The 15852-nt window shown below is 41.7% G+C and overlaps 1 protein-coding gene across 2 annotated transcripts; it reads left to right on the top strand.

Annotated features, from left to right (window-relative positions):
- Positions 1–625: 625 nt before the first annotated feature.
- On the top strand, positions 626–6585 carry ATSRL1 (PRP38 family protein). 2 transcript variants are annotated; one of them, XM_086508888.1, is made up of 5 exons: positions 626–782; positions 1026–1359; positions 4965–5045; positions 5211–5294; positions 5385–6585. In XM_086508888.1, the coding sequence occupies exons 2-5, from the start codon at positions 1072–1074 to the stop codon at positions 6243–6245; spliced, it is 1314 nt and encodes a 437-aa protein (XP_086365014.1). In that variant the 5' UTR covers positions 626–782; positions 1026–1071; the 3' UTR covers positions 6246–6585. The 2 variants fall into 2 exon arrangements, with proteins under 2 accessions (XP_086365014.1, XP_086365015.1); XM_086508889.1 differs by having other exon boundaries at positions 627–782; positions 5211–5282.
- Positions 6586–15852: the final 9267 nt, after the last annotated feature.

Below are 15852 nucleotides of genomic sequence, written 5' to 3'. Positions count from 1 at the left end.
CCAAATTTGGTGGTACCTTCACCAAGAGCATCAATGGCTCTTGCATACCTTGCATCACGTTTCTTGCTACCTTGGACAAGTGCTTACTCCTTGACTCATGCTCAAGCTTCCCTAGCTGTGAAGTCTTGCTATGGCTGTGTGTAACAAAGTGCCACCAAATGCCTTAAATCGGCTACCAAATTTTGGACACTCTAGTTTTGAGTTTAGGCAGTAGAAAAACCGACCCCTGTACTAGGACTCGTCGGCCGCTTTTAATAATATGGATTTTCTCCTATTGTAGGACATAGTGAAGCTAGTGCTGGGATGGTTAGCACAGGGCCAAATCGCATTGTTGCCTTCCGATCACGAGTTCGAGTCGATGTGGCATGATGGCTCAAAATTAACCCCTCATTGGCTCCTTTTTCACGACCTTTTTTGTTACATACGACATTTTCTTTGACATCGTGCATACCGCGCACCTTGCCATTTGCTATGCGACTTCCATCCCCAACAGATCTTGCGCTCAGCTCTCGCATGCACCCTCCCATGCTGCAAACAGAGCAACAGAGTGGTTGAAATCAGGTGGCCTTAACTTGGCCCCCTTTACCCAGGTCCATTTGTAATTTTCTTTCGGCCCAATTCAATTTCACTCGTAAAAGCGCGTCTTGTGTTCGAATCTAATGCTCTCTTAGTCTCTCCCCCTTTCAGATCTTTCGACCTGTCGAAAGGGGAAGTGTTGTTACCTCTGCGTTAGCGCAGCAAGCGTTGGGGACATTGTCGCCAGCAGCAGAGAAAGTCGGAAGGTTGGTGCGCGTCTGTGTCTTGTGTTTAGGGTGTGTGTGTATGTGGAGAGAGAGAGAGAGAGAGAGAGAGAGAGAGAGAGAGAGAGAGAGAGAGAGAGGACCGTCTGGGGCGCTTAGCAATCTCTAGTTACACAGACCATTTTTGCTTTGCCATGCTTTTTCCATTATGAATTGCGGTTGCGTAGAATGTCTTTTGTGATTTGGTGTGCTCATCTGACGTGTGGTGCTGTTGCCCCTCTCCAGCATCGAGATTATCATTATTGTATCATCCCGTCAGTATAGGCTAGATATGGAGGTGCAGACATGTGGGAAACCCATCGATACTCTGCTGGAGAAGGTCTTGTGCATGAACATCCTCTCCTCTGACTACTTCAAGGAGCTTTACCGGCTGAAGACTCATCACGAGGTTATTGATGAGATATATAACCAGGTGGACCATGTGGAGCCATGGATGACGGGAAACTGCAGAGGCCCCTCTACTGCTTTTTGCCTTCTCTACAAATTTTTCACCATGAAGCTTACAGTGAAGCAGATGCAAGGCTTGCTCAACCATGGGGACTCTCCCTACATCCGAGCGGTAGGTGATGACCATTTATCCTTGCCTACATTTTTATTAGAAAGAATTAACGAGCTGTCCAGCTTGCAGAAGACAATGTTTCTGGTTTTTTGCCTTTATCCTTTTAACCTCAAGTTGCAGTATTCTAAGTGGGGTTTTGTGCATCTACATGAAGTGCCTTTCAAGCAGGCTAGCAGGCAACGGTGTTCAAAGGCTCATTGACTGCTGGTATTGGCACATATCTTTAGGGAACGTTCTGTTTTATTTTCCTGTTTGTTTTTTCTCACACATTTCATGGTTGTTTGCATTCAGTGCTTTCTGCTAAGTACTATGCTCTATTTATTTATAGTAAATAGAAGATATATTCTTTGGTCCTCATGTTTTGGGAGTTGGTGAGATTATTGTGTTTTCAATCTTTGGCAATGAAGGATGCTAAAAGTCGGTGAAACCAATATGGATTAAAAATTTAAAAGGAGCCTTGAGTTTTTGATACAGATTTTGATGTTTAAACATTTGCAACAGCTACTCAATTACAGGGCCGAACCCAGTATGTTTGAAAGGGTTGGTTTAAAGAGTGTTGCGTCTGTTTGTATGTTTTTAGATATTAGGATCTGTCGCTGAGCTTTATACTGGCCAAGCAGTCCAGCAATGCCCTTATTTACAAGAGTGCAATAAATAAATCATGTGAAAATCTACTGTACAACATGACCATCTTGTTGTACTTGTTGTTTGTTGGCCAAAAACTGCGAATGTTACCAGGGTATGTTTTCGCTTAGTTATCATTTTATGGAGCTTGCAGATTTCTAGTACTCGTCTCATAGGGCTATATGTCAATATATCCTTGGTCTTGCTATGAGGTTTTCCTTGCCAAGTGTAATCAGTTTTGAGTCCTTGTGCCTAATTAGCCTGTCGCAAAAATTTGTTCAAAAAATCATAACAGTGGGGTGACTTTTGTGCTCTTACATGAATCATGAAAGCCAAGTTTTTATTGTAAATAATTAAGGTGAAAATGGATCATTAAAATCATCATAAAAATCGCTAGATAGAGTGGGTTGTTTTACTTGTGAATTTTGAAAGGCTTCCAATTAAAGGTTAAAAATTTCTATGCTCTAGAAGCTGAGTGTTGCATGTGCATGTGTTGGTTGCCAGGAGGAAATTATCAAAGTGTCCATATGTTGGTGGGAAGGAGGCAATGCTAGCTTAAACTTCACCTAGTGAAGTTTTTTGTTTGAGTTTGGCCAAATGATATTGTTTGAATAATGTCTTATTTGAGGTTTAGTGGTGCGTATGCTACCTCTTGTTTTATTGCTGCTATGTTTGGAGCTAGGATATATTGTATGGACGGCTACCATGTATCTATGCCGTTGACTTGCAAAGGTCTCATCGAAGTCAATACCGGGCTGCCAAGGAAAGTCTTTCGCTACCAACCAAAGTTGCCAAGAAATCCACACAAGATCCTGGGGAAACGTTTTTTAAATCTCGCGTTTCTGCGTCGAGACTGCTGGATAGTACTATGAGTATGCTGATCTGGAAGAAAAATAGTAACATGGGATTTTCTGAAAGTATCCAGCAGCCACCTGTGTAACTCAACGGGGTTGTCCCGTTGGAAAGAACAACTAGCATGCATCATCCTCATTTGCTCTAGAGTCTGAAGCATCCTCATTTGCTCTAGAGTCCGAAGCATCATCATTTGGAATTTGCAAGTCCATCTCCTGGAGTGTGAGTAACAGGAGCCTTGGAAGACGGTTCATCCAAAGGAGAGGACTCATCATCAGGATCACCAAGTAAAGGCAGGTCCGAGGATAAAGTGGAGGGTTTGGGAGCGGAAGCCTCCTCTTTAAGACACTGCTCGTCAATGACTGTCATGGCTAACAATGACATTTTTACGCTCTGGGTCATAGAGATGGCAGCCTTTGGAATCAGTGTTGTAGCCGACAAAGATCGTCTTGTTGAACTTTTGAGTCATATTTCCCCCTTTTACTTCTTTGGAATATGGACATAGTCATTACTCACATAGGCATCACCTCCAAAAATTTGAAAATGAGGGTCGTCAGGCTTTCTAGCAAAATACTCCTCGAATGAAGTCCGGCGGAGAAAGCCAAGTCGTAGGAGAACAGTTGGGTATCGAAAAGTGTGGCAACTGCCTCTGCCCATGGAGACCTAGGTAGCTCTCTTGCTAGAGCGTAGTCTCAAGAACATCTTTTACTCTTATTCCACAACTACATTCTCTGAAGGTGATTTGAGAGGGACCGGCGACTTTACCAGAGCTGAACCAGCAGACTTTGGAGCAGCAAGGGGTCGATGACAGAGTTCAGCGGTTGGCATAGTCAGAGGTCAGTGAGTCAGTCAGCGGCTCCTCTCTCTGTAGATGGTTTACCTAATATTCTTTTCTCTTTCCGCTGCGATTTTCCAATCTGAAGTGCAGGTTTATCTCTTGTAACTCTGTGACTGCAGGCCAATATCTGGCCAGGAATCACATTGTGGAATGATTTTACCTCTCACATTATGACATCTTGGATGTCTTTTTAGGCTTCAGAATGTAGCCTCATTACATTTGCCAAAGAGAGGGATATTACCCATGAAAAAGCTGCCATGGTTATGGGTGGGGATGTGCATTCTAGGTATTTGGAAAAGCTGTGTACGATGGAAGTGGACTGCTGTAATTTATCCTATTCATTTAGCCAAGTGTCCCTTCAAGAGCAAGATCCAAGTGTCATGAATTTAGGCATTGCGAACTTTTGCAGGCAAAAGGTCCCTTTGAAGGCTGCCCTGGGCTTTGATTCAACCTCTTGCTTATTTGACCTATTATGAGTTTCTATGAGCTTTGTAAGATGTTTTTGGGGCTTCATTTGTTCTCTAAGGTTATCAGTTTCTGTTTTGAGTAGCTTTGCCTTTTCTTTTTGATTTGCAAGGTGTTTGTACTTGGATTGACTCATCCATCTGTGTGGCTGTAATGAGAATTCTTTGGTCTCTGGATTTTCACTTGAAAGGAGGCAATTCTGAGTCAAAGCAGCTGCTAATGAACCTTGGTTTACAATGTTCATTAATGCTCTAAAGCTTTTGACTTTACCTTTTCAAGTGGTAATTTCTTTTTCGAGATGCATTGTGTAGTTGATCGCAGAAATCTGGCGTGATTGGGAAGTAACTCATCCCTTCTGAAAGAAAGAACAGTTTTATTATGTGTGCAAGGCAATTGCAATTTGTTATTGTCTTATTTGTAGTATTTCGCTAAGCTAGGAGCTTGGGAAGTGGTCACAAATTTGTGCATTGAGACGGTTCAAACATTGGTCTCTTGGTTGCCTGTTGTTTCTTTTGGTTTCATTTTGTGATACTGCAGTTTTGCAGCACTGACAAGTTAAAAGTTTTTTGGCCTCTTGCCGGCGTGGCAGTAGAATGTCAGTCAGTAGGCTTAGAATGGCCGTCAATAGAAGCTTCTTCAGGGGGACCTGCTCCCTGTTTATATATTTTAATTCTTCATTAATGCTGTTGTAGTTCCTCTTTTCTGTGGTAATTTGTCATCCTGCTACTCGTATTGGTTGAGCGTCATTGCTCAGAAGCTGTATATGTGCTGGATATCTGAACCCAGAGTTATGTGAATTCTTAAATTGTCTCCATGCTCGTTTCAGGTGGGTTTTTTGTATTTGCGCTATGTTGGAGATCCAAAGACTCTGTGGGGATGGTATGAGCAATATGTGAAGGATGATGAGGTAATTGTCTTTATGTATATTTTAAGAAAGAAAGAAGTGCAAGGCTAGAAGGGAGCAAAGGACTCCATGAGGACCTACATATCCTCTTATATTTTTTTGTTATGCTGCTTTTGATGATTACTAGTGAATATTGAGTTTAATGAATATGTTCTGTCATCCATGTAGGAGTTTGCACCCGGATCAAATGGAAAGAAAACAACTATGGGTGTCTATATTCGCGACCTGCTCCTCGATCAGGTGCGCATTGTGGTATGGTGTGCTTTCAGTTGGGTTTGACAAAAGAGTACTTTTTGCAGTACTATTTCTCAGAAAAACATAATAACAGATATATATTTGCAGTACTATTTTGACACGCTTCTCCCCCGCATACCAGTCCCTATACTTCGGCAGATATCCTCTCACTTGGAGAGGTTAAAGCTTCCAACAAGCTCTGCAGGTGTAACAGGTACAGGTGGCCGTCATGCAGCTGATGATACAGCCAGAAGGCCTCCATCTGTGAAAGCTTCGCTTTCTGTTTCTTTTGGACAACGTGCTCCCCATAGAGCCTCTACAAGAGACTCCTCACCTGTTCGTCGAAATGTTCCTCCTCCACGGGATTCAGCACATCACAATGGGGATGATCGAGAGACTGACAAGAGCAGGGACCATGAACGATCCAGAGGGAGGGATCGTGACGGGGAAAGGTCAAGACCGGCAGACAGGGACAAGGATCGTGACAGGGAGCATGAGCGTAGCAGAGATTATGACCGGGATGGAAGGAGGAAGGATCGAGACAGAGAGTATGATTCTCGAAGAGAGAGAGATGGAGACAGAGACAGAGATCGTGACAGGGATAGGGAGCACCGTGATAGGGACAGGGACCGTGAAAACGAGAGGGATCGGTTTCGAGAAAGAGGTAGGGATGGGGACAGATACAGAGATAGGGATAGGCGATCAGATCATAGAAGTCGGAGCCGCAGTCCACGAGGGCGGGTCTATCACAGCCGAAGCAGTAGTCCTCCGAAATTTGGTAGAAGTGGTAGTGTTGATGTGCAAAGGTCGAAGAGCCCTCCCAAAGTTTCGACCAATCTGGCTAAGCTGCGTGATATGTACGGAGATGCTACTGCCAAAAGCAATGAGGATAATGACAATAGTTACCGTGCAAAGGACACAACTGGGGAGGATGTTATTCGTCTTGGTGGTAATTCCACGTGGCGATAGGCCATCCCAGCGAAGTCTGTGTAACAGCTTGCTGTTTGCAATCTGTTCATTTATAATTTTTTTGCTAGTAGGAAATTTTTTACCTCAACTTGAGAGGGTTTTAACATTTTGTAAAGGGTGGCAGTCCTCTATAGTTCTGTTTAATACTCTCGTAGCAACTCGACTTGTGAACATATGTGGGGGCAGTCAGTTGATCCTTCTCTTCTTATGTGCTGAAGGGTATCTCCAATTCTTTGGGAGGAGATTTCTGTGCTTTCTACTGATGCTGTCAGACAATCAGATCAATGTGTTGATACTGAAAATGCAGCAGTTGAATAGAATTGGTATGTCTTGCAGGTTGTCCCGGTCCCTTGTTCATGACTTAGTTGTGAGTGGAGGGCTCAGGGTTTGATACGTCGAGTTTTTCCCGAGTCTAGCAAGTTTTGGGCTGGTTTCCAAATATATTGCCTTAAAATGTTTTACGTATGCGTTCAAAGTTAACATGTTTTTCCTTGGAGACCGTACCTCAGCAAGGTGTCATGCAGGGCTCTCTTTTGCACTTTATGTTGAAAGTTTGCTTTGTATCTTTATGCACGAGTTAAGTTTCTGAAAGCTGTTGTTCTAAACTTATTGAATGGCAGATCTCTCTTCAACATTGTGGGTCAATTTTTTGGTCTTTGTATAATTAAGCTATTTCCAAAGGTCATTGGCACTAGTGGGAACCAAATTGTTTGGTAAATTTAATTATGGAGCAGTTTTAGCCCATGCTGGCCATTGATAGAACCCTATCTGGACAAAGTAGCACAAAATTCCGGAGACAATCTGTAATGTGTTAGGTAGATGTAGGGCCAAGTAGTGTTGTTTGGACTGTAACTTTTGAATAGGCTTTCACAGCCAATGGTTGTAGAGAGTTCCTCTACTCCTTGAACCTTGTAATAAGACTAACCGCCAAAGATGGGCAAGAACCAAGAAATATTGCATTTACTGAGGATGATTCCTAGCACTCAAAGCTTGCTTGCTCTGGTCCCATTCTTGGTGTGAAGAAACTAGTTTGTCCTGTATGGAAAGCCAATTTCTACAATTATTGCCATATATACACCAGAATTATGACTGTAGTGTCACGTTACCAATGTGCATGAAATGCCCATTATGTATTGTGCCTAACATAAGCAAAATTTGCATTAAAAAAAGCATCTGCAGTAGTTGCATTTGTCTCTTTCTTACGAGCCTTGTTAGCTGCTAGCTTAGGACATTGTGAAATGGTGTGATACTTTTTCCTTATAAAAATTGCATCTGAGCTTTTTCTTGCCTTGGTCACTAGACTTGTCAATGGAAAGACTAGTTGTACCCTGTAGGCTTGGAAGGTCTTTGTGCGACTGACATGTTCCATATTTTATATAAGAGTGCAAGGGAAAGGTCATATGTGCCTTTCATGGTCAACTTGAACCATGAAAACACATTTATAAGAAAAATTACTAAACGCATACATACACATACGATGTGATAGCATATGGAGATCCTATCTTCTAATAATGCACATGAAGTCCTTTTAATTTGACCTAGAAAGGAATCCTACAAATTTCTCTTCAAAAGATAAGAGAATGTATGGATTTGACCACTAATAGTTACGGCATACATGCGGATGCCAAATTAATAAACCAAAGATAGTATCAAAGGTTCATTTTACAAATTCATGAATTAGATTACACATCCGCTAGATGATAATAATGATTCTAGTTGTATTTAAGTATCTCTTAAGCCAAAGCAGTATACACCCTCCACAATGCACGTTAGGTGATAATATCTGTTACCATGTATATGTTAGTGATCTGTATGAACACACTTAGGAACATCGGAGAACTTTTTCCTAACAATTAGTATCACAAAAGGTCACATCCTCCTGAGTAGTTGCCAATGTTGTCAGTAACCTTTTGCTCATTTCCTCCGGATTGGTGAGCTTTGCTAAGCATTAATAGGTCGACATATACTTTGGGATAGCTTGTAGAGGTGTGCATAATTTTCATTCGAGCTCGGCAAGCATTAACAGATTGACATATACTTTGGGATAGCTTGTAGACCTTGCTGTGCTTATAATTTTGATTTGAGCTCATTTTGGTCTCCGTTTCCACTACTAAAGCTACTATGCATACAAGTTTGTCCTTTTGAGCAAAATTTATTCCATTGCAAATTTCAACATAACAGATCTTCTACAACTTATTGTGGTTTTCGTGTGTGCTATATAGCATATATAAATTTCTTTCAATTTTGACTCAATTTGGGCATTTTCTACATCAAGTTTAGTCTTTCACACTAGTTGAGAGCAATGTTGTTTTCGAGATGCTATTAGTTGATGACAAATTGAATGGAGACAACTATCCATTATGGGCTTGATGTAGCATGTACACATTTCTAAAAAAGTATGGAACATTGATATTAAAGATTATGATGTACACCCGAGTTCTATAGATACAAATTATGTGGAGGATGTTGCAGGTTCTAGTAGCTTTGCTCCTACTGCTAGTGGTGTTTTACCAACAATTGAATAGGGTTGCTTGGATAGTAGAGATGCGTAGGTGCATGCATTGATTGCACTGTCTATCAAGACCACCATTACTCCTCACATTCATTCAACAAAAAAAGCAAAACAGGGTTGACATTTTAGTTGGCTTGTATGTGTCTCGCAACAATGAGGCAAAAATATCATTTCTGTGCAAACAACTAGAATCAAAAGTCATGCATAAGGAAGATGATATGAATTTTTTTTTAATGAAATCAAAGATATCAATGAACAGCTCATTGCTGCAGGTGGTCATTTTCGACCATTCATTTGTGCAGACAAACCTGGATGCATTACGAGATTCATAACGGATTTTCGCTTCTATTTTGAGGTTTGTTGCGAAGGGCAATGATTTTGCTGTTAAGTTTGATGCATTGATCTCTTTGCTATTACAAGAGGCTATGTCCAAAAAAAGGGCTAAGCAACGTGTTGTTAATTATGCTTTTGTTGTTGCACAAAGAAGAGGTAGCAATAACAATGCTACTACTTCCAATGTCTCTTTTACCATTTGTGACAAACGTTTGCTATAGTAGCAATGCATCTGGTAGATATGTTGAAAAAGGAAAGAAAAAGCTGTGTTGCATCTATTGCAAAGTTTCTAAACATCTGATAAAGAAATATTCTAAGCTAAAGGCTAAAGAGGCATGTAAAAAAGAAAGTGGATCTTCTTTAAATGCAGTCATTGTAGAATCTAGAAATTTTGTTCGTGATGTAGAATGGGCGGTTAGTACACAATGTCAATATGACCCTTCTCTCCATGATGCATGCATGATTGAGGCTGCATATTTACATGTGTGATATTTTGATAGTGGTGCTACAAAGCATATTACATCCTCTCGTGACTTGTTTCGTTTTTTTGATGTTGTTCCTAACGAGAATATTGTCACTCATGCGAAGAATGCCTCTTATCCAGTTCAAGAAGCTGGAAAATTTGTGCTTAACGTAGTTAATAATAGTTGCTTCACACTTTTTTGATATGCTTTTTGTGCCTGGGATAAACAAGAATCTATTGTCTATTTTTGCATTAGCCTTTTGGACTGCCAAACTGCTCTCAATATTGTAGCTCTTAGTATACATATTACTATGAAGAGATCCTCGTTTTCAATGCATCTAGAGCCCATTTGAAGGTCGTGTCTAAAGAAGGGAGTGTCCAAATGTGTGTACACACACCTGTAGACTGTGCACGTGAAGACTCTGATTACCAGACATCCCCAGAACAGGTGCATGAGGGTCTCATTCGGGTGCTTGCATTTGACATAGGTGCCTTCGGGTTAGGCCTAGGGTGAGATCGGGCAGGACGGACGTGCGGTCAAGGGGTAAGATCAACCTCCGACTAATAGTGCGCGGGTAAGATCAACCTCCATGAAATTGCGAGCTCTTGGACTCGGCCAGATCGCATCGGCTTGTTGAGCAGAATTTGTCATAGGCCGGAGGAACAGTGAGCAACACAGTGCATGTTTGGTTGGTTTCTTCCATGCGCAACAGACGACAACACCATAGCTTGTTGTTCAAGTTGTTTTCTTTTCAAGTTTTATGTTTTGGCCTTCACACATAGCCAAATCCCTTAACCTTTTGAAGAGGGGATTCACCCTGTCTTCGAGGAAAATCATCCCGAGAAAGGAGAATCATCACCAACCTTGTTTGGGAGCAGAAGTTGACCTTCACAACAATTCAACGGATTCTTCACTAGTCAATTACATAAAATTTAAACCTCGTACTTTTGCAATCGCATCAAGTGCGACTCGGCGCTCTTAAAAATAGGATTAAATAGGCAAGGCCTTTCAGTACTATTAAAACTAGCACGGCTATGTTTGTTTGAGGTCGTTCTGAACTTCTTGCAAACTTCTTGCAATCTGCGACGCTCTCTTTTGGCAAGAAAATTTTGGCAAGTTACTTCGTCAATTTATTCAAAGTTTCAAGCCGCCAAAGAAAAGGGCCATGAAGGAAGTTGCACTCGACGACAAATTGGTTGTGGTTTGAGGTTCAAGGAAGCTCAAAAGCATAGGCCATGTGGCCAACATGGCAAATAGATTCATGACAATGAGGTATGCATATTTTTTAATGCACTTTCCTTATTTGGTTAGTTCCAATTATACAGTTGTCATTTGTTATGCTGGAGCAAGGTTCACGTGGCCTCCAAGATGATGTTTTGATCGTTGAGCAATGAGCACTAAATGAAGATAAACAACTACATTTAGTACAACACTTAGGAGTTGACCCTTGAGACTTTTCATAATGCGTGGCATCATGTGCATATCTATAAGGGCAAAGTTCGAAGCAAGGCTTCCTTTTTCATCCTTATGGTATAATACCTACCCACAATCTAGAGTATGCTATGAGCATATCGATATGAGGAAGCTTTACCACTGTATGGCATGACCATTTAATGGGTATTGCTATTATATCTAAGACAAGTTTTAGGCAAAGGTGCTCGGCATGACCGACCACTTATTACAACTTGAGAAGCTAACAGGAGCTTCTCTATTTTTGTGTTTTGGATTTGCATTTTTACTAGGCCATGGTTCCTCCGCAAAGCTTTCCAGATTTTTCATCGATAAGATAAATCTATATGGTCAAGGACAACAATAATCAAGCCAAGCAGGTACGAGGTACATACCTAGCAAGTATTTTTTAGCTTTTCATTATTGTAAGGATTTTAGGTCAAGTGGCCACCTAAAGGCAATGGTCGGCCGCCCATACTCTTAGATATTGTTATACTGTCAATAAGGCATTAGGAAGGGAATGGGGTCTAAGGGGGCCTCTTTATTTTCCATGGGATTAAAAAGGAGATTATGGAAGGGGCAAATGGGTGGATGCCATGTGGACTGAAATGGTGGGTATGGTAGGCCCTCAAAGTAAGTGGTCAAACTTGTGCTCTTTTATAAAATACAAAGAGAAAATCTCTTATAAATTCAAAAAAATGAACTTTTTTAAAGTAGTTGAGTAAAAACCAATACTTTCTCTCTCTAGTGGTTGTTAGTTTCTCCCCCTCTCTCTCCTAAAAAGGGGTCCCTCCAAAAACGTGCTGATCATTCCCTCCCTCTCTCTCTACTGTACCATCTCTCACTTCTCTTCACTTCACCTTGCAAGAGTTGCTTCTCTTTCCTTCCTTTCAGTTTTCCGTCCCCAAAGCTCTGCAACAGAAGTTTGAACTTCCTTTCCCTCCTCAAGCTTATTGCATTCTCCTCAAGCTGAAGTTCTCCGTTTCTCCATGAGCCTCACTAAACACGTTTGCATGCAGTGGTGGTGGATGGTCGTCACTTCTAATTCCTTGATGACATTGCAAAGACACTAGTACTCAGAGAAGACGAATCGCTCTCAGTGCTCGCTATCTATGCGGGCATGAAAGATCCCAGTGGAAGGCAAGACAAGGTCAACTTTCAAATTGAATTTGAAGAGCAAGGTCTCCCACCAAGCCTCTCATTCCTCCCTAGTGAAAACGAACATAATTTGGTACAAACCGTGGCAAATACACTTATGGAAATCAAATCATGTGTCTCATTTTATGAAAGCATCCGGAAAGTGCTTTTCTTCCACACAAACCGTTGATCATTATGGGTGGATAAGATCGCTCTAGCATCAACCTTACAAGGAAAACTCTTGAAGAGATGGATGAGGAAACTGAGGTAGTCACTTTTTAACTTTATCGATAGTAAATTGTATCCTATAGCAAGTGTTGAAGTTGTTTAAAATGTTTTGCAGACCGCATACCATGTTGATAAGTTTGCAATGCGTACTGGAGGTTCATGCAACAATCCTATGGGTAGAAATAGCTCCCTGTGGCACTACCTTGGCCATCTGGGGCCATCCGTTCTTTGAGTTGCACACACATAGTTCTCCAAGCATGGTTCTGTGGAGCTGCTCAAGTGCAAGGCATTATTGCTGAACTCGTTGTAGCGGAATAATTTGTTGTCTTCTAATGGCATGTCATCCTTCACATATTGAAATCCGCCCAATAAGTTTGCAATATCATTATTGGCGCACTTTTTTGCAACACTGACACTGTAAGGCGTTGGCAGAAACCAAAACAAACCTTTTGTCCGGTGACCGAGTGTGACACTTTTATACAAAGCTTCATAGGCCTTGAAACTTATTCATTAGGAAAAATATGGGCTCTCCATGGGCCTTGTAAGGATCCCTAATTTCAAGGGATTAGGGGCTAAATTGCTGACACTTTAGGGGACAAGAAAGACCACTCCTAGGTTGAATAGTGGTTTCACCCGTTAAATGCATGATATTGCCCTCTTTAATGTAAGTAGCCCCACAAGAAATCTTTAAGAAATCGTTTTGGGATTTTGAGGACATGTTCTATTCCGAGAACAAGTCATGGCCATTTTTGATTGGCTATGTTTTGAATTTTATACTTAGTTGATCTTTAAAATTAGGGTATGACGCTGAATGCGTGGCTTCCTGAAGCAGGCTTGCGTACATTAACTACCTCCACATGTGGTATGCTCAGTCTCCCTGACCATGCTCAATTGGATGCTGAGGTGGCACGCTCTGATTTGCGACCTTGAATGCTGCCAACCCATCTAATATGCGGCTCTGTATGCTGCCTTCAATGGTAGTCCTGACCAGTCGAAATTGGATGCCCAAGTGGCGCGCTCTGATTGGCGAGCATGAATACGCCAGCCCGCCTATATTTGGCTTGATTGCAATGCTTTCAATACCAAGCACCAGTCCTTAACTCTGTTGCAATCAGCTTAAGCCACGTGTGTAGTTGAAGTCGACCCCTAGTTGATGGCCTGCGATTTCAAAATTGATCTTGTCCTTATAGCTCTAATGCGGGTCCTTTTCCACAAAAGAAAACCACCAAAGATGGCCACCTAGTTGGTATTTGACCTGCAAAACCACTAAAAGGGGGGACAAGCCCATGACACAACTATATTTTTATAGGGACTAGGGGATATCCCTCCTCTCACCTAATTGGCCAAATTTTAATCAGCTTCTAATCAAAGAGGCCCATTGAGACCCCATATTTCTTGCACTGTCAAACACCTCCATCATCTCTTGAGGCGACACAATGTTCTTTAGCTGACTGAAATACTTTTGCTGCAAAACATTAGCAATGCCAGCGTTGGATGGATCATCTAGTAGCTCAACCAACTCCTTTGGCTTGATGATATGCTGCAGCAGAGCACGTTCGATTGTTTGAGCATAGGGATCAATTCTCATCATCATTCGAGCCAAGTTTCTGCATATTGAATTACCGTTACACAAACTTGTAGAACATATAGAAAATCAAAATCTTGCATCAGTATTCTTATCGAGTTTGATGGACATGTTTCTTTCGAGCTCCACCACTTGAGGATAGCAAGGACATCGCTTGTCTCTTGCGCTTACGAATGTGGTAGCCGAGGGGAATGTGTGTGAGATGATTGATTCGCCGATGCATATTGCGTGAAGTGTGTTGTAGTTGAAGATAATTGTCAGCGCTCCTGCTCTTTTTTCTGTTACTGTACTTTTTCATTGAGATTCGCCATCTCATTGTTCAGTTGCTTCATCTTCTTGTTGGCTTCCTCCCTAACTTGCTATAGATCTTTCACAGACTTCTCTTGTAGGATGAATAGGTAGCCAAGAGATGTTGACTTGCTTCCCTTTCATTGACAAAAGCTGAATACAATCTCCATCAGTAGCCAAACAGTCCGCCTCTTCCATCTCCAATAAAACACAGAAGCTCAGTGACATTACGAAAGGGTAGTGGTGCATTAGTCGGTCGTTGGATCACTTGGATAAATGTGGCCATCAACCCATAAGTTGATTGCCTTGCACCCAATGCTTTGTAGCTGATCTGCAGCATTGGGATCTGATGTGCCAAGTCGCACAGTAGCATACTCCTGCTCCAAATTAGCATTTAATCAATATCGTTTTGGCATGTTAGTAATGTATTGCAGTGGAGGGTGATTGAATGACATGTTTGTTAGCTAATCAAGAAAAATAGTGAGAGAATGTGTAATGGCGACGACTCCTGCAAGCAGGAAAATCTGGATATGGAGGGAAAAAGTGGAAGGTACTCAAAGATAGTAGAGAAGGATTATGTTGTGCAGGGAATCAAGAGAGGGAGTATATCTCAATCTCTTTTGAATTCAAAATATTGATCATGAGGGATTTAGAGAGAGAAATGCAGCTGCACACAGAGGTAATGGAGTTCTCCATTGCTCTCACCTGAAGCTGGAGCGGGAGAAGAAAGAGAGAGAGAGAGAGAGAGAGAGAGAGAGAGAGAGAGAGAGAGAGAGAGAGAGAGAGAGAGAGAGAGAGAAAGATAAAGGAAGAGAGTGAGAGAGAGAGTAGATCTGCAGCCTTAGAGGATTTGCACTTCCTGTCAAATGTAGGCAGCATAGAATGTCCTCTTGATGGTTTTGGGAGGTGGAAGTGACAAGAGATAAAAGTGGGGGAAAGAGAAAGAGTTGGCTCACGTTTTAGAGAGAGAATGCAATGAGAGAATATGCAAAATCTGCTTTTTTGGCAGGGGGCTGAAAAGTGCTTCTTTTAATGAGAACTAGGTGAGAGAGAGTGTTTTATATGTTAGAGAGAGGGGAGAGATATGGGGATAGACATTTTAAAATTCAGTTACCCACCTCTCTTTTGTGTTAAAGTAGCCTATTTTCAAAATATAAAATATACAAATGTTATTTTTAAAAATCTAAGCAAAGGGCTTTTGCCTCTTTTTTTCTTGCTTGGTCAAACTTGACTTAAGCTTTAAGCATTTCTTAAACTGCCAAATAAAGAGGCCCTCCTATACCCCATTCCCTTCCTAATGGAGATAGAGAGACATACTCTCTAGAGCTCCACCAAAACAGTTTGTGTACTGTCTCATCTCCTTCCCCCTTCTCTCCTTCCCTCTCTTGCACTCACAGCACGATGGCTCCATCAAGTGGTATCAGAGCACAGGAGCTTGGTGGCTTCCACTCCCAACCCCCGTGCAGCAAGCCCAATATGCAAGGGAATCTTAGAAGCTATGGAAATCGGGATCTGTAGAATCGGAGATGCAATCAAGGAATTCGAGAAGCTTGAGTAGCTTAGAAAGACCAAGAGAATCGGGCTTGAGCAAAGGGGTGAGCAAGACCAGAG

Source organism: Adiantum capillus-veneris, chromosome 3 (assembly GCF_014529385.1).
Source record: "Adiantum capillus-veneris isolate H3 chromosome 3, ASM1452938v2, whole genome shotgun sequence".
Taxonomy (NCBI): Eukaryota; Viridiplantae; Streptophyta; class Polypodiopsida; order Polypodiales; family Pteridaceae; genus Adiantum; species Adiantum capillus-veneris.
This window is presented reverse-complemented; position numbering and strand designations above follow the sequence as displayed.